The sequence below is a fragment of the Mustela erminea genome, chromosome 17 (assembly GCF_009829155.1).
Source record: "Mustela erminea isolate mMusErm1 chromosome 17, mMusErm1.Pri, whole genome shotgun sequence".
Classification (NCBI taxonomy): domain Eukaryota; kingdom Metazoa; phylum Chordata; class Mammalia; order Carnivora; family Mustelidae; genus Mustela; species Mustela erminea.
Genome location: NC_045630.1, coordinates 61,008,660 through 61,030,712, shown reverse-complemented (window position 1 = coordinate 61,030,712; position 22,053 = coordinate 61,008,660). Strand labels below are relative to the sequence as shown.

The window sequence follows — 22,053 nt, the reverse complement described above, 5'->3', positions numbered from 1 at the left end:
ATTCATTTGACAGAGAGAGAGATCCCAAGTAGGCAGAGAGGCAGGCAGAGAGAGAGAGGGAAGCAGGCTCCCCGCTGAGCAGACAGCCCGATGCGGGGCTTGATCCCAGGACCCTGAGATCATGACCTGAGCCGGAGGCAGAGGCTTTAACCCACTGAGCCACCCAGGCGCCCCAGTTCTGTAACATTTTAATTTTTCAATGAGCTTATGGTTTTTAGCTAGAAAAGATATTCCCATTTATAAAATATGTAAAGAAGCACATTTTGAAGTTGAGGGAAGGTGTTTGGGGTCAGTTTCCTGCTGTGCAGGGTGCATTTCGATTGAGAAAACACGAAGTATGAGAAAGAAGCCAGCCACAATTAAATACGTGCCCTGTTGTTATGCAAGCATCAAACAGCGCCACTTAACATGATTAACCAATACTTGTGTCATGGGACTTCTACCAAAGAGGATTCATAGTGTTTTCAACCACTTTTAAAGTCAGATATTTCTGTTTCAGGAATACAAGTTTATCAACAATTTAGAAGGTCATTTCCCTACATTTCTCGGCTCTTCAAGTAGGATTGAAACTTCTGGTTGTTTGCCAAACACAGTCTACACCGGTGAAAAGATACCAGCCATGAGGAAATCACTAATTTCAGAATCAACCGATGATATATTCATTAAATAAATGCTCTTCGTACAGGTAAGTTTACTGCTTTAAAGCTCTTTAAAGCTCTTTAAAGATGTTTAAAAATAGAGAACATCCAAATCACAGTCCTTGGAGTCTTCTGATCTAATGAGGTAGATAAAAACATACTCTAAAAAAACCCTTTTTTGGGTTTTTTTTCCATATTTAGGAGTCATATATTTAGGAGAAACTATACAAAATGTGAATATCTATAACTGGGGGAACCTGTTTCTTAAAGAAGAATTTGGTGTAAGAAAATCTACCTTGAGTTTTAGCCAAAGGAATTCAAGTCAAAAAGACTTGTTCATAAACAAAATCTGTAGTTATTATATTTTAATTTAATGAGCATTTATTATGGTCTCAGTGTGCCCATGGAATGACAGTGTTGTTATATAAAGATGATCCTTTACAAGAGTCGTGACTTTGGAGTCCTGAATACTCCAAAACTTGAAAGCAATTAAAATGCCTCAGGAAGTGAATGACAAATATATAATAAATAATGTAGACAATGGAATATTATTCAGCACTAAAACTAAATGATCTATCAAGCCATGACAATGCGTGAAGGAAACTTAAGTGCATATTAGTAAATGAAAGAAGTTAATCTGAAAATCTTCTTACTGTATGATTCTAACTACATGACTTTCAAGAAAAGATAAAACTGGAAACAGTAAAAAGATCAGTGGTCGTTGGGGGTTAATGAGGCAAAAGGCATGAAGAGGAGGAGCACAGAGGATTTCTAGGGCAATAAAATTATTCTGTATGATACTGTAATGGTGGGTACAAGTCCTTATACATTTATCCAGACCCACAGAAGGTAAAACAAATGTGAGTCTTAACATAAACTATGGACTTTGAATAATGATGTGTCGAAGTAGGTACATTAATTGTAACAAAAATTTCACTCTGGTGGGGATTGTTGATAATGGGGGAGGCTGCCCAGGAGTAGGGGCAGGAGGTATACAGGAAATCTCTGTACCTTCTCAATTTTTCTGTGAACCTTAAACTCCTAAAAAAAAATTTTTTTTTCATTTAAATAAAATTTAAATGTGTTTAAATATGTGAATATAATATTTGTTGACTAAATGAAGGAATGAACCTAGGATAATACAGCCACCCCAAAAATGATAAAACGAGCATTTTCAGGGTTGGTTTTGTTTTTAAAGATTTATTTTGGGGGCACCTGGGTGGCTCAGTGGGTTAAGCCGCTGCCTTCAGCTCAGGTCATGATCTCAGGGTCCTGGGATCGAGTCCCGCATCGGGCTCCTGCTCGGCAGGCAGCCTGCTTCTCTCTCTCTCTCTCTCTCTCTCTCTCTGCCTGCCTCTCTGCCTACTTGTAATCTCTCTCTGTCAAATAAATAAATAAATAAAATCTTTTAAAAAAATAAAATAAATAAAAATAAAGATTTATTTTGTTTTTTTTTGTTTTTAAAGATTTTTTTTGTTTTTAACGATTTATTTTTTGTTTTTAAAGATTTGTTTTGTTTTTAAAGATTTTGTTTTGTTTTGCTTTTAAAAATTTTGTTTTGTTTTAGTTTTGTTTTTTGTTTTTCAAGATTTATTATTTGAGAGAGAGCAGGGCCGGGGAGATAATCCCAAGCAGACTCCCCACCGAGCATAGAGCCCAATGCCGGCTTGATTCAGCAACCCTTCCTCACCCCGTCCCCCTCCCCCCCAACTCCCAGATCACACCTGGAGTGGAAATGAAGAGTCAGTTGCTGAACCGACTGAGCCACCCAACGGCCCCTACACCCTGTTTTTACTTTTTGCTGTTTCACCACTCTGTTCTCATCAACGAGAGCCAGAATCTTCATAGGGACAGAGTGCCTGGTGACAGGTGCCTTAACTCATGCATGTGGCATGCAGCTCCGGGGACCCAGGGACCTGTTACAGGGAATCCCCAGAAGCCTGGTCATGGGAGGTGGGCTGCTGAGGGCCAAGGCTTCTTCCCGATCCAGGCGCCACCCAGATGCCCGTGTTGCCCTGAAGCCAGAGCCGGAGGACACTGCTCTGCCTTGCCAGCACTGGCCTGTGCTACACAAGGAAACCCTCCGCTAAGAGACACCTGGGAGGGGGGTCCTGGGGCTCTCAGTCAGCTCAGGCCCTGAGGATCCTGGAGTCCCCAGATAGAGCCCCATGTGGGGCTACCTGCTCAGTGGAGCATCTGTTCCTCCCTCTCTCTGCCCCTTCCTCCACTCATGTTCTCTCACTCCATTACTCTCTGTCAATTAAATAAAAATCTTTCAGGAAAGAGAGAGAGAGAGAGAGAGAGACCTGGGAGCTGTGATTGCTGGAGAAGCCCTGGACCCCATCAGGCAAGCCGTCCAAAAGTGGACTGACTGTTGCGGGTTTTAAGGTGCCCTCTCAGAAAGCTTTTCCACGTGGTAGGAGGCTGTGCAGGTGGTCCAGGCCAAGGGCCCTCAGTAGACCCTCCGAGCAGATACTGTGATAGCCCTCCTCGCACCTCAGGGGAGCAGGTGACTTGGAAGGAGGCAAGTTCCTGGAGAGGCGAGTGGCAGCAGCTGGCTGTCAGGATGGAAGGCACCTTCCTGATTCCAAGTTCTAAGCTACACAAGTGTGCGTATTCCCCCTGGCGGGAAAGCTGGAGGGGTCCCGACTGCCTTGCCAGGAGGTCTGGGCCTGGCGCTGCCTCCCTTCACTAAGAAGCACCTGAGAGCCTGGATTACTGGTAAATCCAGGACCCCGTCAGGCAGCCAGTCCAAACAGGCACTGTCACCAGTTTAAAGGAACCAGTTCAGAAAGATTTTTTATGGGGGTGAAAGGGAGGGTTGCTTCTGCCCTGGAGGCTATGTTAGTTATTTTGGGACCAACAGAAGCTCCACAGGCCTGGATGGCCCTGGTTTCACCGACAGGGGCTGAAGAGGTGCTCGGTGTGCATGCGCCAGGCGAGAAGTCCTGATAGCGGGTGGCCCGGAACAGGGCATATGTCTGGGCAAACAGGGTCACTAGACAGAAATGCTGGGGGTGCAAGTCATCAGCCCGATTCCCAGGGCTTCCCCACGCACGTGTGCATCCTCCCCCTGGAGGAGTCAGGACTGCCCTGCCAGGTGAGGCAAAAGAGATGGTTGGGACACCCTCCAGTTAGAGGCACCCGGGAGCCCGGATTGCTGGAGAACCCTGGGAACCCACTGGGCAGCCAATCCAAATGGGGGCTGACTGTCCCCATAGTAAATCTGCCACCTCAGAAATATCTTTCCATCAGGGCCCCTGGGGAGTTCTGTTGGTTGAGAGTTGGACTCTCGATTTCAGCTCAGGTGGTGATCTCAGGGTCCTGGGATCGAGCCCTAGCTTGGGTTCCACACTCAGCGTAGATTCTGCTTGAGAATCTCTTTTTCTGTGGGCTCTTGCCCTCCCTAGCAAAGTAAATAAATAAAATCTTAAGGAAGGCAGGAGGCAGGGAGGGAGGGAAAGAGGGTGGGAAGGAGAGAAGATGGGAGGAAAATACTTTCCCATCTCGGGCTCCCTTCACCCTGAAGCCGTTCAGGTGGTCCGGGGGCCTCTCAGCTCCTTGGGCTTGGAGATGCCCAATCAGCCCCAGGTCGGCAGATAAAGTGCAGACTGTGGATTGGCAGGTCACGGTAACCAGGGACCTGGAACCGGGCAGATGTAGGGAGAGGCCAGGCCAAGGAGCAGGCTATTTGGAGTACCTGGCATCTACCTAATTCCAAGCCTTATCTTCCACGAGTGTGCCTATTTCCGATGACAGCAGAGCTGGAGGACACTGGACTGCCTTGCCAGGGTGGGGCCAAGATGACTGGTTGAGGTATCCTCAAGACAGCTGGGAGCACTGGTGGCTGGAGAGACCCCTCCCTGCTCCTTGGGGCCTGGTGCAAGAGAGAGATTTGTGCTTGAAGCTCCTGCACGGCTCGGGAGCAGGGGGTCGTAAGGCCCATCCTGTGCCCTGGTACTGGACCGGAACCCAGTTCAGGAGAGCAGAGTCACAGTTGTGAACTCTTGGGGGAAAGTGTGCATCTGCCAGTGTCGAAGCTCGCACTACACACAGGCTCCTGTTCCCTCTGAAGCCAGATGTGGAGAGAATCCCAAAGCCTTATTTGGAGGGACTGCGTTGTCTTTGAATGAGCTACCTGAGAGCCCTTGCTTATGGATAACTTGGGTCCCCATCAGCAGCACTTTTAAAAGGGAATTGACTTTCACACCTTTGTAGCCTCGGGTCTATATCCTGTTGTGGGGGTATCCCAGGACAATATCCAGGTGGCTGGAGCAGCCATGGCCTCAGAGGCTTGGAGGGCCCGGCTGCCCAGGGTCTGCTGAAGGGGTCTGTGCTCTATGTGTGCCTGCTGGGTAGTGGTTGCTGGAGATCTAAATCAGTGTTTGCCTCCTCTAAGCAGGAGAATCAATGGCCCAGGCTTTTCAGGGACCCAAGGCATCTGAATAACTCCAAACCTTAACCTATCCAATGGTGCCTTTTGTTCTTAAAGGCAGATCTGGTTGGGTTGGGGGGACACTTGAACATCTATCCAGGGCTGGGCTTAGGGATACCTTCTATCAGAGACACCTGGGAGCCGTGGCTGCCCGAAGGCCCGTGCTGCTGGAGTCCTGGTGCAGGAGGGAGGAGCTATGCATGTGGGTCCTGGCAGCTCTCTGAGCAGGGGGATATACCAGCCAGGGTGTGACCTGTAGCCACCAGGACTGAATTTGGAGAAACGGGGAAGCTGTGGTTGGCTCTTGGGAGACACTGGGCCTTCAGAACTCCTCTGTTCCTCGCTGGCTGTTTGCTCGAGACTTCAGTTTTTTATCAGATAGACCCGTCCCCAGGCTGCACAGAAGTACTCTCAGTGGGCTCTCCCCAGAGTAAATGGGTTTAAGAAAGAGACCAAAACAGAAGCCAGTCTCTCTTACAGTTATCTCAGAAGGGTCACAGCATTACTTCTGACATATTCTGTTGGTCACATAGATGTCCCTGGTTCAGTGTGGGAAAGGCTACAAGGGATGGGAGTACCAGAAGGTGAAGATTTATTGGGACCCTTTGAGAGGCTGGCCACACAGTCCTGGGAGGCCTGAGAATTCAGCTGTCTGGAGTTTAAGGCCAAGGGGAGTGCAGAGATTTTTGTCTCTTTGATAGCCCTAAAACAGTAACTGGTCCAGGGAAGATGCCCAATTAATATTAAAAGAATGAGTTAATATTAAGGGAAATGTGAACTTATATTGAAGCCACAGCCTGGTAAGATCTGGGCATTGGTTCCTATTTGCTTTCCTTAGGATTTTTAGTTCAAGATTTGCTTGATTTGACATGGTCACTGACCCTAAGGGAAGGCGATCTCCATTCTTTCAGAAGAAAAGAAAGATAGATTGAGAGTATACTATATGCTAGATAAAATTCAGTGCTGCAAATATTACACTTGGGTTTGCCTAGCTCTCTGGAATCAGCACTAAGTGGATATCTTCTAGGGCGCCGTTACTTTTTAGGGAAAGTTGAAGAGTTCAAAAGAGTCCATCATGGGGTCTGTTTTGAGGCAACTTTGCAAATAAAGCAGGGACCGGGTTTTAGTACCCTGACACCTGAGGTACAAATAACCAGTGCTTACCTGGTAGGGTTAGCCACTTTTTCTGCATATCAGAAGCTCAGGTTTACTTTATCTTGAAATTGGACTAGCAGGGCCTGTCAGATAAAGAGCTAAGACTGACCCCTTAGTGGAGATAAGCCCTTCAGACTCCTTGAACTCACATTTATCAGTAATAATAATTATAATTGATATTATAGTTTAAGTACCTAATGTGTTTTTTCTCAATTTTCACATTTATCCTTAGAATGGTCATGGGGTGTGTCTGCCTCGTTCACTTTAACCCTCTTCTCCTGAGATTCTTGTTCACCCGGAAGTAAGTCCTCTGTTCATGTTGCTGCTACAGGACCCCCCTTCCCTGGTCACAACTGATCGGATGATGGATGGTCACCTGAGCAAAAAGGGCTAATCAGATTCTATGTCCTGTATGTCTGGAATTGGGACTAAGAGGCAGACTTGAACAGGTGAGTTATAAAATGTTATCGATTTGACACCAAAAGCAAAAAGAGCAAAAGCAAAAGTAAAGAAGTGGGACCACATCAAACTAAAAAGCTTCTACATAGCAAAGAAAACTGCCAACAAAATGAAAAGACAAATGGGAGAAAATATTTTCTTTTTTTTTTTTTTTTTTAAAGATTTTATTTATTTATTTGACAGAGAGACATCACAAGTAGGCAGAGAGGCAGGCAGAGAGAGAGAGAGGAGGAAGCAGGCTCCCTGCTGAGCAGAGAGCCCGATGCGGGACTCGATCCCAGGACCCTGAGATCATGACCTGAGCCGAAGGCAGCGGCTTAACCCACTGAGCCACCCAGGCGCCCATGGGAGAAAATATTTTCAAATCACCTATCTTATAAGGGTTAATGCCCAAGATATATAAAGAATTCATACAACTCAATAGCAAAAAAAAAAAAAAAAAAAAAAAAAGAATCTGATTAATCAAAACATGGGAAGACAATGAATTCTGGAACACTGAAAAGAAATTTAAAAAAATAAAAATAAAAAACAAAACAAAACAAACAAACCAAAAAAAAATGGGAAGAGCATCTGAATACATATTTTTCCAAAGAAGATATACAAATGGCCAACAGTTACATGAAAAGCTGCTTAACATTCACTAATCATCAGGGAAATGCAAATTGAAGCCACAATGAGATATTACCGCATTCCTGTTAGAGTGGCTCATATCAAAAAGACAAGCAAAAGCAAACGTTGGGGCACCTGGGTGGCTCGGGGTTAAGCCTCTGCCTTCGGCTCAGATCATGATCTCAGGGTCCTGGGATTGAGCCCCGAATTGGGCTCTCTACTCAGCAGGGACCGTGCTTCCCCCCCTCTCTCTGGCTGCCTCTCTGCCTACTTGTGATCTCTCTCTCTCTCTCTGTCAAATAAATAAATAAAATCTTAAAAAAAAAAAAAAAGAAGACGAAGAAGAAAAAGAAAAAGAAAATGTTGGTGCAGATGTGGAGAAAAGGAAACATTGGTGCATTCCTGGTGGCAAAATATATTGGTGCAGCTACTATGGAAAACAGTACAGAGATTTCTTAAGAAATTAAAAGTAGAACCACCACATGATTCAGCAATTCCATTCATGGGCATTTATCCAAAGAAAAGGAAAACACTAACTCAAAAAGATATATGTACCATGTTTACTGCAGCACTATTTGCAACAGCTAAAACACAGAAGCAGCCTAAGGAACCATCAGTGCATGAAGGGATAAAGAAAATGTGGTACACACACATACACACAAAGTGGAATATTATGTAGCCTTGAAAAAGGAGGAAATCTTGTTATTTGCCACAACATGGATGGACCATGAAGGCATTATTAAGCTAAATGAAATGAGTCAGATGATGAAAGATAAGTACCACTTAATCATACTTATATGTAAAATCTAAAAACCAACCAACCAACAAAAACAAATAACAAAAATTCAAACTCACAGATACACTGAACAGATTAGTGGTTGCCAGAGATGGGGCATGATGGGTGGGTGAAGGTGGTCAAAATGTACCAACTTAAAGTTATAAAAAATAAGTAAGTCATGATGATGTAATCATACAGCATGATGAATATACTGTATATTTGAAAGTCGCCAAGAGAGTAGATCTTTAAAGCTCTCATCACAAGAAAAAAATGTGTAACTGTGTGGTGGATGTTAACTAGACTAACTGTAGTGATACCAATATTAATCATTAGGTTGTATACCTTAAACTAATATAATATTATAGGTCTGTTATATCTCAGTAAAAAATAAAGATTACAAAATAAAAGAGCTATGGAGTGATCTTTCTTCCTCCTGTAAGAAAGATGAGAAATGTTTACTGAATTTGTTCTAGACCTACTGAAGTTTATCTGCTGTTGGGGTCCATGAGATACCTCAATATCCTTCCAAAAAATTCTTTTTTGTTGCATAAACTAGTTCAAATTGAACTTGCTGCCTGTCTCAAATCTGGTTTACACATAGGAACATTGTGAAGCTGCATCACTTGCACAGGGCCATTGAGGTACAAAGGGGCAGCAGAGCTGAGATTAAATCAATATCATAACTCCCGAGCCCATCAGTTATCCCATACAACCACTAGGAGAAAGTGTTTCCCCTTCTCAGCTGTCCTAGGAGGCTCACATCCCTTAAAGCTGATTGTGGCCATGTGACTTTCTTTGGTAGAGGAAACATAATCAGAGGTGACACGATTCATTCTCAGTGGGGACGCTGATTGTCCATTCCGTCTCTGCTTCAGCAGCCCTGAGCATATCACAGTGTGGAGGAACCATAAGATCAAAGACACATGTACAGGGGCGCCTGGGTGGCTCAGTGGGTTAAAGCCTCTGCCTTCAGCTCAGGTTATGATCCCAGGGTCCTGGGATCGAGCCCCACATCGGGCTCTCTGCTCTGCAGGGAGCCTGCTTCCTCTTCTCTCTCTGCCTGCCTCTCTGCCCATTTGTGATTTCTTTCTCTCTGTCAAATAAATAAAATCTTTAAAAAAAAAAAAAAGACACATGTACACTGAGCCAACGCTCTGGGAAGCCATCTAAACTGACAGCAGACTTCTCATGAGAAAGAAATAAGCTTTTGTTGTTTCAAGCCACTGAGCTTTAGAATTGTTTTATTAGGCAACAAAACCTGTCTTATTCTCATATATCCAAACAACAACACCTTATTCCCAAGGCTGCCTTCTCGATTTCCTATCGAATCGATTCCAATTTCCCGTTCTCCTAGAGCTATTCCTTCAGTTACATATGCTGCATAATAAACCCCTCCAACACTTAAAACAGTAATGATTTATTCTATCTCGTGATTCTGCAGGTTGACTGGACTCAGCCACGGGGTTCATCTACTCCACGAGGGATAACAGAAGGTCATTTTTTGTGGCTTCATTTGGTGAGGAGCTTGGCTGGGACTGGAATGTGCAAGACATTCTTTCATCCTTGGAAATCTATTTCCACGTGGCCTTTCATTAGCGAGAAGTCTAGCCCAAGCTTCTTTACGAAATGGAGTTTCTAAGAGGACAGGCTCCCATTCACAAGTACTCATCAGGCCTCCACTTGCGTCACATTTGCTACTGTCTCATTGGCCAAAACAAGTCACATGGCCAAGCCCAGCATCAAGGTAGCTGGGACAGTATCAGGGCGTGAGTTTGAGAAGCCATGGTTCTTTAGAGACTTTCAAGGTAACACTCTATAACAGCCATTAATTAAGCATTACTGTTGAATATTAACAGTTTTAAAAGTGGTTTTGCTTTTATTATCTCATTTTTGTTTAACAGTAACCCTTGAGGAATAAATATATGCCACCCCTATTTTGCAGAGAAGGTGACAAGTGCTCAGAAATCTGGACTCCTAAAATCACACGACTAGTAAATGGTAGAGTGGAGACGACCTCCCGTCTTCTTAGAGCAAGTCCTATGACTTTCTATAATATCATAGCACAACCTGTGATATCGAGCTACGACTTCCAGGTTTGATCTTTCCAGGTTTTGAAATTTTGCTGACAAATTTAAAAAAAGTATTTTTTAAATACTTTTTCTAGAGCTTGGATTATTGTTTTTAATTGTGTGTGTTGGGGGTGAAATGCATCCAGTTCTCAAAGACTTTGATATATCGTAACAAAGTTACTAACAATGTTAGTTTCTTGTAAAGCAAGTCCCAATGAAGCCAGAGGAGCTTCTGGAAAGCACACACCTTAGATCAAACCCTGAAAGAGGACTTACTTAGACTTCATAATGCCCAAAGTGACTCTCTTCTGAAGAAGAGAGCTTCTTTTTTTTTTTTTTAAGATTTATTTATTTATTTGACAGAGAGAGATCACAAGTAGGCAGAGAGGCAGGCAGAGAGAGAGAGGAGGAAGCAGGCTCCCTGCTGAGCAGAGAGCCCGATGCGGGACTCGATCCCAGGACCCTGAGATCACGACCTGAGCCGAAGGCAGCAGCCTAACCCACTGAGCCACCCAGGCGCCCCAGAAGAGAGCTTCTTTTCTGCACCCCAGCCCCATGACGAAGAGTTTTAGTCCAGATCCAGGTTCCTTAAAGCATTTGCATTTCTGGGCAAACATCAGTAATAAGAGATGATTAGCAAAATTTCCATTATGACTGGGCAGGGGAAGGGGGTTGACTTGGGAGGCTTATAAAATTGAGAAAGCATCCATAATTCTCATTACTGCTTATAATCACGGATGCTAGAGAATAAATCACAAGATTAAAATCAGACCTGGCTCAGAAGCACAACCTGTGTTGCCATGGTCATCAATGGCAGTGGAACAGACATTCAGAGGAACTACAGCCCCGGGGCACATTATGGGCTGAAATCTGCAGCCACGCCTTCCCTGGATGAGACACTCCGCTGAGGAACACCCTGGACAATGTCTTGTCGTCTGGTTCCATACTCTTGGCCCCCAGCCTCCAGGTGACACTTTTCATTAGGAACCTTGGCTGGCTGGGTCTTAGATCCATTCCCTTCACTTTCCTTGTCACTTTCCTGGTATAGAGAGAAACATGGAAAATTTAACTGCAAACCAAATACTTCTGAACTGCCCCTCTTGCAGAGACGCCCCCATACGAAGCTTCTTTATTTAATGACTCTCAGGCTTCACGTTCAGTCAACTTTTACAACCCATCTCGTGACATTGGAACTTCACACAAGAGAGGCAGCTACAAAGTATCATGGAGGGAAATTGTACATAATTTCCAGGTGGGAGAGTAATTTATATGAAGTGGAAGCAACCAATCTTCCCCCATCAGGAGGTCACATACCTTAATTTGTGTCTTATAGTACTCGTTCAACACATACTGATATTTGGGTTGATTAAGACCAAAGAAGGTAGCAAATCTTTCACCAAGGAATTCACATGCTAAAAGAAAGAACAAGCACTTGGGTAAGTTGAATTAGTAACTAAAACTTAGAGTCAGTCAAGGGGTAAGAGTTTAAACTTGCCTGGAGGAGATCCATTACTACACTTAACTGGAAGGCTGATGAAAGATTTCAGTTGCTCTGGATTCTCAAGAAGTTCTCGGACTCAGAAGGACTTGTTAAATCTTCTATCTTCCCATGTGATTACATCTAAACTATCCTTTCCAGATGGGTGTGTCGGGAGAGATTTTTCAAAATACTTACTACCCATGGCCAACGTTGGGGCTAAGCAATCACAGTAGATGCTTTGCTTGTGAAAGGTAGAGATAAAGGTTTAGTATTAATAGTGGTTTCCTGAGGGTGTCTCCTAGAAATGTTTCCCTTTAAAATTGTAGGATTTCTGACACCTCCCCCCGTCCCCAGTGACACAATTTTCTGATCCCCATGACTGATTTCCTCTTTTTGAGATGTTGCTCATAGAACACATTGGAATGGGGCTCTACATTTTTTTAATGTGTTTTATCTTTTCAAAAATACTGTAGTTCTTGGCTTTCTGAGTGGCTCAGTTGGTTGGGCAACTGCCTTCTGCTCAGATCATGATCCTGGAATCCCAGGATCAAGTCCCACATCAGGCTCCCAGCTCCATGGGGAGTCTGCTTCTCCCTCTGACCTCCCCTCTCATGCTCTGTCTCTCTTTCAAATAAATAGATAAAATCTTTTTAAAAATACTGTAGCTCTTTAATCTGTTTGCTTGCCACCATGCATGGTATATGCATATAAGAGAAGTTTCTAAAATATTAGATTAAATCTTGGAAAGTTTTCCTGTTTATGACCTACTAGAATTTTAGATTGAAAACACCCATTACCGGTCCATCTGGGTGTCAGCTCTATCCAGAGTTTCTGTGTGGAGACCAGGGCGCTAAGTGGTTGCATACTCATGCTTCCGCTACCACCTGGAAGCCCCGCACAGATGCCCTTGAATGCTACAGTTCTGCTTGGAACCTGGAAGGCAGCTTGGTTCCCCTTGTGTCCTGTCCTTGCCATCCTAAGTCCAAGCCCAGCATGGAAATCACTGCCGTCCCTGTTCACCTTCACGTTTTCATATCGCTGTACTGGGTTTTTCTTTTTCACCTGATGTTATCTCCTAAGGTTTTCTCCCTCCAGAACATTTCATCTCTTTGAATGGTCTTTCCCCAACCAAAGCACAGAGCTCTCCGGAAGACGGCATATATATTCTGCCAGTATGTTATGCTTGAGGCAAGACTAGTATCTCACCCAGGTTCCCAAAGTAACTTCCAAATCCATAACTGTCTACCCTGGTGTGAAAGCACTTGCTCCTTTAAGGCTCATACCATCTGACTAAATCACCCAATCACTACTTTTTACTGTAATTTAAACACTTCCCTCCCCTCCCCTGCCCCCGGTGACTTTCATGGTCTCCATGCTGACCTTAGCCATACTTTCATAGCACTCTGATGGTACTGCCTCCTTATGTCAGCATTACTGAGTTTCCCCATCGGTGGTCCCGATGCTCCTTCGACCCAGCAATGGTGGCAACAAATTATAATTATAGGCATGTTTACTGGCCTATAATATCCATCGACCATTGAGTCCTTTGAAAGCAAAGACTGTCATTTGTTTTTATGTCCCAGGGACCCACACAGTGCCAAACACATACTGTCACTCAATAAATGTTTGTTTAATGAATGAATAAAGATCAATTCTTCAGAGCTATAGCTATACTTCATATTTTCTCACATTTTTAAAGTTGTTTCCTCCCTGTTGTCCATACAAGCATATGTGAGTTAGGAGGAAATAAGTAATAAGGTATTGCCAATTGGGCTCTAAAGAAAATTGGTGAATATCAAGGAAAATAAGATTTAGTATTTCATCTGTTATAAATAGCCATGTAGGGCATTCACTGTGTCCCTGGGAAGGGTCAATAAAGTTCTTATTCATAACAGAGTGGTTATGATGAGGGACCTTGGAACTGTGTCATATAACAATAGTTTTTAAAAAACTTGGAAGTTTATTCAGAAAAAGAGTCAACTGGGGATGGGAGAGGTTATTGCCTTCAGATATTTGCAACTCTGTCCTGTGAAAGAGGAACCTAGGCTTGTTTTATACGGTCTTAAGAAAGACCCCTAAGATCCATGGGAATAACTTTGGAAGAAGACAAAATAGGAGGCAGAATTTACTAAAAAGAGTTGGAAAGAGATGTGAGGATCTGCCTAAAGATGTGAGGTTCTATGCCTTTGGGAATGTTGAAGCATAGATTGAGAACCGATCAAGTCCTTCCTCCGGGATGCCACAGAGCGAAATAAAACTATTGGAAGCCCTAACTCTGAGGGTTTGTCAGTCCATCCTTGAGTATTTAGGACAAACAAATAAATAGCATTGGCAGTACTTACCAGACAATGAGGTGCTTGCTATTTGGCCTGCCCAAAACCATAGATAGGGCCCCCATGAAAGGGTAGACTGAAAAAGAGAGAGAGAGCAAGTTAGAGTAATTATTAATAGGAGTGGTGATACAAAGTGTTTCATGTAGAGGTTTCAAATGTTTTCTAGTATATTCCATTTTCTTTCTCATAAAGGAGAAATCCAAAGTTACCAAAATTATGAGCTGACTATAAATGGATCTAGAAAACAAACTAAGGGGAATAAGGTGTTAGCTTAAAACTATATTTTCTACAAACCTTTTCTGGCTTAATCTCTCATGCACTCAGTCCACATGTTCCCCAATATTGATACTGTAAGCTTACAGGATCATGTGTTGAATTTGTTTTCTGTCCCTTTTTTTCTTCCTCTTCCTCCTCTTCTGTGCTATACTCTTCCATGATGTCTCCATCAACGAAATGGATAATTCTTTTGGGAGTAGCTCCTTTGGGAGATCCACTCTTCTCTAATTCGGACTCCCAGAAATTGCCTTCTTCCATAAGAAAATAAAACAAGTAGTGAATTAAAAACCAGACACCTTAGGGCAGGTCTCCTGGGCAGAGTTTCTATAGCTGAGAGGTATTTGGTTGTTCTCAATGGGTAGTAAAGCTAGAGACTTCAGATATAATCACAGCTGTGATCTCATCAATTCTTCAAATCCAACAAGGACTGTCCCGTTCTGTATCAAAATGGAAAAAATTTTATTAGTAGTGAAAATGTGAATTTTGAGTCTCCAAACGAAAATTTCAACAGGGTTTTCTTACCCCTTATTAATTACAAAACCGACAAATACTAGTAGAGTCCATTAACCTGTGGAAATTTCCTAATTATTTCAATAAATAATGAGAGGCAATATATGCAGAGATTAAGAGAGCAGGCTTTGCACAAAGAAGAAAAAAACTGTCAAGTATACCTGGTAAAGGACTTCTTTCCAGAATATGTAAAGAACTATTACAATTCAATAAGTAAAAGACAAACAACTCAATTGAAATATGAGCAGAGAGGGGCTCCTGGGTGGCTCAGTTGGTTAAGCATCTGTCTTCGTCTTGGGTCATGATCCCTGGGTCCTGAGACTGAGCGTTGCTTCGGGCTCCCTGATCAGCAGGGTATCTGCTTCTCCCTCTCCCTCTGCCTCTCCTCCCTGGCTTGTGTTTTCTCTCTCACTCACTCACTCTCTCTCGCAAATAAATAAATAAAATCTTAAAAAAAAACCCTATTACTTAGTATCTCTGTGCCTTGGTTTCCTTATCTATAAAATAAGAATAGTACAGTTTGAGTATATGTTTGAATATAGCACCAACCTTATAAAATGAGAATTCAATGAATAAAGATACACCATGGAATTAGAAAAATTTTTAGCAAACAGCAAGTGTCTCAAAAAAGCTAGCTTTTAAGTACCTATCACGTAATAGTGTATATATTAGACACTATTCTAATGTAGTAACCACACTATTGTCTTAATTGGTACTTAATGTATTTTAAGATTTTATCAGCAAATATGGCAGACTGAGCTGACGTGAGTGACTCCTTTCTGGTTCCAAATACACAAGATTAAACAAATAAAAATATTAAATCAAGCCGTACCAAGGCAAGAAGAGAGAAGAGACAGTCACCGGAAAGAAGGAAGCCTAGGTATCTGCATAAGAAGGAACTCAAAATCCTAAGGGTGAGCGAGAAAGCTGATATGATTCCTGAGGGTTTCAGAAATAGATAAAGGCACTGGGGCTAAAGTTTTAACACGGGTGCAGAGAGGAGAGCCCAAATCACAGATCCTGTGAGAGTGAGGAGCCAAAGTGAAACCCCTGCACGAAGCCAAGATAATAGTGTACAATGTTACCTATAAAATATGGACTAGAAGAACTGCCTACTGCTTTACGAAAATGGCAAAGTAATTTGTCATCTCCTGGCAATGTGGGTAGAAATAGTCACCTGAAAAATACTGGAACCCCAGGCCAGTACCAAACACTGGGTGTGGCCAAGTTCATAGTCCTCCTGTGGTATCAGGACCCAAAGTGAAGCTGCAGGGCACCTGGGTGGCTCCGTGGGTTAAAGCCTCTGCCTTCGGCTCAGGTCAGGATCATAGGGTCCTGGGATCGAGCCCCGCATCGGGCTCTCTGCTCAGTAGGGAGCCTGCTTCCCCCCGCCCTCTCTCTGCCTGCCTTTCTGCCTATTTGTGATCTCTGTCTGTCAAATAAATAAATAAAATCTTTGAAAAAAAAAAAAAAGTGAAGCTGCAGGGACCAAAGGCGGGGGAAACCCATAGAACTCTGTTGGAAGCAAGCACAAAGCCGCCCTGAAGGGAACGGTCAGCAAGACAGGGTATGCTGCCTCTCCGCTAAAAACAACTCTTGCTGAGGAGACACTTGCAAAAACTTACAAATCATGGGAAGAAACCAACCCCAAAATGGGGAGAGTCTTCACCCAAGAGTTAGAAATACTAGAATAACACAAAACTTGAAAATGAATGTTTCATATAGCCACAGGGATAAAGGAAACAAAACATAATATCCCAGAGGAACAGGTGATTTGAAGAAGATCTGAACAGAAATTCTAGAAATGAAATATATAGTCAATATAGGATAGGTTGGATGTAGATTGAACAATGAAGAAATCTCTCATAGCACAGCATCAGGCGGTATATATTCCACCAGCATGAAAGGAAAGCTTTGAGATGAAGGATAGTTGAGAAAGTCCAATACCTAGTGATTGGGAGTCCAGAAGAAGTGAACAGGAAAAACGGAGAACACAATATGTGAAGAGGTAATGGCTATGAATTTTCAAAATTTGAAGAGCAACATAAATCCTCAAATACAGGAAACCTAAAGAATCCTAAGAAGGGCAAATAATAATGAAATCAAACCTAGATCATGGAAATTACTGAAAATCTTAAAGGTTACAATACACAAGGCAGATTATTCACAACGGTGTAACAGTTAGACCAGTTAGACTAGTGGCTGACATTAGATCAGCCACAATTGAGACCAGAAATATGTATGTTTATGTATATATGAATATTCATATATTTATGTGTTGAAAGGGCCAGGGGCAGTCTGCCCCAAATAGGTCACTTTGGCATACTGATTGTTTTAAATAAAGTTACTCAAGAGCCAGCCTGTGCAAGGACACTCAGACCCTCGCCTGAAAGCAGGAAACCTATGTGAAAGGGACCCTCCCTGGGTAGCAGAGGTAGGAAATTTAGACCCAAGAAGACTGTAGAAACAACCCTCGTTGCTTTTTACTGATTCGCTATCCCAGCCCAAAGTCTGTTCAAAAGTCCATACTAATTGAAGCTCCGAAAGTTTTGTTTGTTCTGTGAAATCTTCACAGATCTATCATCTATCGTGTGTCTAAAAAGTACAAAATCAGCCTGCCTTGGGCATTTCTTTGGGTCTCAATTTCATTATCGGGTCTCTCTGTGCATGTAATAAAACTTTGCTTTTTGTTTTTCTTTTCTCCTGTTCATCTGTCTTTTGTAAATTTAATTCTTTGTCCAACTGGAAGACCTTGAGCATAGAAAAAATTGTTCACGCCCTTCAGTATAGGCGAAAAGATCACCAGATCTTAGTGGTACAGTGCTGAGTTTATGTCCTTGGCGAAGGTGCGTGTCGCCCAAGGCCCGTCGAGGGTTAAATCTGTCATCTGCAGCTTGGTGATGGGAGGTGACAGGATGCCCGCCCAGCACAGGGGCTTCTAAGGAGACTTGAACGATGCGCAGGGTTTTCCCTGCCTGACTTAGTGACTGCGTCACAACAGAACCTTAGCAAGAAATAGGAAAAGTTGTTACTGTTTTGTCTCTGGTGCCAAAGAGCAGCAGAAAGTAAGCATTTTGATTTGGTGTTTAAGACCCAATTGTCAGTGCCATGAGAAATAAAACACATCCTACAATAGTCAAAAGAAACTCACCTGCCTTTATCCCTCTGCGTTTTCTTTCATTGCTTTTACTCAGTTATGTTTGGCTTGCAAAGTAGTACAGAATTTGGTGCTGGAAATTGTTCGGGAGCTTGTGAGTCAGTGAAACTCGGCTGAGGCCATGCCGAGCCCTCGACGCTTCTGACGTGGACTTGCTCTAGTGTGTGTCTTACAGGGTGCAGCGTGTTTGATTTGTGGGAAGGTCAGTCCCGTGACACACACTGTGTTACAGAAACCCAGTGGCGGTTATCTTGCCCAGATTAGAAGCATCTAAGGATCTTTTAAGAAATTCTAAGGGCAGAACACACCCTAGACCACTTTAACAACAATCTCTGTGGGTGCAACGTGGATACTGGTTATGTTTGAAGCTGCTCAGGTGATCCCCCTTTGCAGACAAGCTTGGGGACCTGTGCCCAAGATTCAGCAATCTGGTGTACATTGAGCTCGAGCCAAGACGTCTTGTGTATTTTTTTTCAAGAGGGCTTTTTGTTTTTTTGTTTTCGGAGCAGTCCCCCCAACCTTGCTCTAACTAAAAAGCTTAAATATAAAAAGTTTAAGGATAGCGCCTAGCAGTCCCACTATCATTTACTGTACTTCACTCCTCTGAAGACCATCTCCCAGTACACACATTTCCAAACCAAGTGAAGTAGCCCATCACCCATATTCCTGGCTTAGTGTTACCTATTTTACAGATTCATGATACCTGTTGGCTCTCTGAAGAAAATACTGGCTTGGGTTCTACCTGATAATAGTGTTGAGAGTTAAATAGGCATTTATACCTTTCAGTTGAGGGAGGCTCAAAGGGAGGGTGGAGAGAGAGAAGGAGAGAGAGAAAAAAAAGAAAGTGAGAGACTTAGCTTACAGTTGATTTCGTGAATATTTTTCTGCCACCTAATGGACTTTTTAGGATGTGCTATGCAAAATTACCCAAGAATGTGGAATCTATTTATTTTTTTTTAAGATTGTATTTATTTATTTGAGAGAAAGAGAGAGCACATGCCAGGGGAGGGGCAGAGGGAGAGGGACAGGCGGACTTCGACCAGGGAGAGGAGCAGAGAGCCCAATGTGGGACTCGATCCCAGGACCCTGAGATCATGACCTGAGCTGAAGGCAGAAGCTTAACCCACTGAGCCCCAAGGTGCCCCCGGAATCTACTTATTTTTATTTACAAAACCCTTGGGAGCACCACCAACTTCACACCACGTACACAGACATGGGTGTTTTGCAAGTGACCTTTCGGAAGGCCAAATACTCCCTACAGCATGCTTTTTCCTCCATTTCATTCTTATGAGAACCTCTACTTCTTTCTTAAAAACCCCAAATCCAGTTTATCAAGAATTGTGCCTCAGGATATAATTAACAGACCATACAATCTCCCTAATCTTTCAGTATTGGAGTACCTCTAGGCTCAGTGATTTGACCTGTTTTTATCTATTCACGGATGATCTTACCTGGTCGTATGCTTGTAAGAATGATCTACACACAGATTTATAACCAGCAGTGCTATCTCCAGGTCAGACTTTCCTTGGATCTCAGGTTCATAGACCCTCCTGTCCACGCCACACGGCTTCTTGGACATCTGATAGACTGCTCAGCCCCGACAAAACTGAATCTTTGCTCACACTCCAGGGCACTCCCCTTCCTGCACACCCCCGCCCCCAGACACACACTCCTCTCTCTTCTGGGAGTCTTTCCATTTCAGAAATTCTATTCTTCCCGTTGTACAGACCGGGAACTTTGGAGCCGTTCCTGATCCTTCTCGTTTAATCACACTTCCCATTAAGTCCGTCAAGAAATCCTCTTGGATACTTCTGGAATCTCATATCACCCCTCCAGGCTGGTCTGGGCCATCACTCCTCAGCTTAAAACCCTCCAGGGGGTTCCCCCCAGCACCTAGGGGGAAAAGCCCAAGTCCTTATAACAGCCTGCAGGGCTGTAGCTCTGGGCCCCCATACTTGTCTGATCTCATCGTGGGCTGCGCTCCCCTTCCTCATCCCACTCCCACACACTGGACACGGACTCCTGCCCGCGGTTCCCAGGACCAGTCGTCCCTCCCTTGGACTTTGTTCCCTCACTGCCTTCCCGGTTTTAGTGCGAATGGTCTGCTCTGAGCTCCTCGGTCTCTGGAGGCCCCTTCCTGTCCCTTCCCGCTGCCACCACCGCTCAACAGTCTACCTCACTGTTGGGTCTCCTTAGCCCTTATCCTCACCGAACATTCCCTGTGTTCCACGGGTCTCCCTCTGCCCTTCCTCCCGCGGGTCCCCCGGCCGGAGTGGGAGAGGCTCTACCTGCGAGCTTCCGGCTCTGCCTCCCGCCCCCGCAGAGACGGGGCTGGAACCCAGTATTTATTTAATAAATGAACCGTATGTTCAGATCATTTGAACAGGTGGGGGGAGGGATTAGGTAAGAGGTTGAAAAAAAAAAGAGAAGACTTGTAATTGGCTTTATTTCTGAAGCTAAAATGGCTGCCTTTTGTTTAATATTTTTCTCATTACATTTACGCATGAATCATTTCATTAAGTCCTTCACTGAAATGCGGCCCTGTAATCTGTCCCTACAAAATAACAAATAGAGACTCGGCATTTAACTTCAGGAAGACATCGAACCTAAGACTACCCGGGGCTCTTCCATTTTGCACTCACCAAGACCTGTTTTCGTGAACCGGGTTCAAGTGCACGGGACGGTTAGTTCCGCAGGAGCTACCGGGCCCAGGGCAGGGACTCCCAGCTTCCACCTTCCCCTCTTCCCCGGGCTGGGGGGTCTAAAGGTCAAGCCTCCGGTGGACACGGGCCTGGGACGGCCAAAGCCCCACTTGGCAGAGTGGAATTGGCTACCAGTGTCTCACCACCATTTCATGGGAGACGGGCCCACTCCATTGTGTGTGACTCACTCTAGAGCGGGGAGCGGGCAGGGCTGAGCGAGAAATTCTGTGGACTGAGCAAAGATGAACACATGGATCAGTCAACCACTGCTCCCCTGAGAACTGCTGACAGAACATTCCCTGACAGGATTTTTCTATCTTTATTTTCAGTACTGAGCCGTGGATCAAGTGACATGACTGACGGGCCGGTGCTATTAGGGCCTTTCTCAACCTTTTCTATGTCAGGGCGGATGATGTAGGGAATTCTCTGAAATTCTGGAGGTGACCAGCCAGGGAGCTCCAGCCGCCTTATGCTCTGCCCAACTGAGAGGCTGACGTGGCTGAGATCAACTAGCTCGAGGCAAACTACTTGGGAAGCTCAAGAGAACAAAACCCAAGGGGCACCTGGCCGGGTGAGTTCAAGCCCCATGTTGAGCGGGTGTAGCGATTACATAAATAAGCAAAACTATAAAAAATTTTTCTTTACAGAATAAAACTCAAGCTACCAGTGAACAAACATTCTCTCTAGGGAGCACTCTGAATGACAATATGAACTCACACCTACCTCGAGCGTATCAAAGGTTTTAGATATATTGAATTGCATTTCAGTGATAGCTCTGGCCTTCTGGTTAAGTCGTTTTTATTCTATAATTCACAGTAGGCTCCCCTTAATTTAGTCCCTTCAGTTTACTAAAACATTTTAAAGATAAAGATGTAGGTGGCACCTGGTGGGTCAGTCGGTTAAGCACCTGCCTTCGCCGGGGTCATGATCTCAAGGTCCTGGGATCCAAGCTCTGAGCTCCCTGTGGGGCTGTGCTCAATGGAGAGTCTGCTTCTCCTTCTCCCTCTGCTCCTCTCCCCGACTTGTGCTCAAATAAATAATATCTTTAAAAATAAAATTAAAATGTAAATTCTAAGCAAATTACTCAAATATCAAGCCTTTAGACACAAAATTATGCTAAGCCAGATGACATTCCAAGTTTTCTTTTTAAGATTTTGAGAGCACACAAGGCGGCGGGGAGAGAGGGCCTGGCAGAGGGAGAGGGAAAAATGAGACTCCTCACTGAGCAGGATCCCAGGACCCTGGGATCACGACCTGAGCGGATGGCAGATGCTTAACTGAGCTACCCAGGCATCCCCAAAATATATTTTTATACACATATTAGGAGATTTTAAAAATGTGGTATTTTCTAAAGCACACTCTGGAAAATAAAGATTTCTAAATGGGGTTTTATGTCTCAATACATTTATAGCTCAAGTTTCCAAAGCACGGAGTTTAGTGCAGAGCACTGCT

General features: G+C 43.9%; 1 protein-coding gene across 5 annotated transcripts in view; it reads right to left on the bottom strand.

Annotated features, from left to right (window-relative positions):
* Window positions 1-18,202, bottom strand: part of FAM177B (family with sequence similarity 177 member B) — a 48,363-nt gene extending 30,161 nt beyond the window's left edge. Inside the window, exons 1-5 of one of the 5 annotated variants that reach the window (XM_032318346.1) lie at window positions 17,894-18,180; window positions 14,317-14,669; window positions 13,966-14,032; window positions 11,458-11,555; window positions 10,684-11,182 (exon numbers count right to left, since the gene is read on the bottom strand). In XM_032318346.1, the coding sequence (XP_032174237.1) occupies window positions 11,000-11,182; window positions 11,458-11,555; window positions 13,966-14,032; window positions 14,317-14,490 (522 nt within the window). In that variant the 5' untranslated portion in view covers window positions 14,491-14,669; window positions 17,894-18,180 and the 3' untranslated portion in view covers window positions 10,684-10,999. Of the gene's footprint in view, window positions 1-10,683; window positions 11,183-11,457; window positions 11,556-13,965; window positions 14,033-14,316; window positions 14,670-15,919; window positions 16,078-17,893 lie in introns of those variants that run through there. The other 4 variants (XM_032318349.1, XM_032318350.1, XM_032318347.1 and 1 more) reach the window with 4 other exon arrangements.
* Between the last annotated feature and the right edge of the window lie 3,851 nt (window positions 18,203-22,053).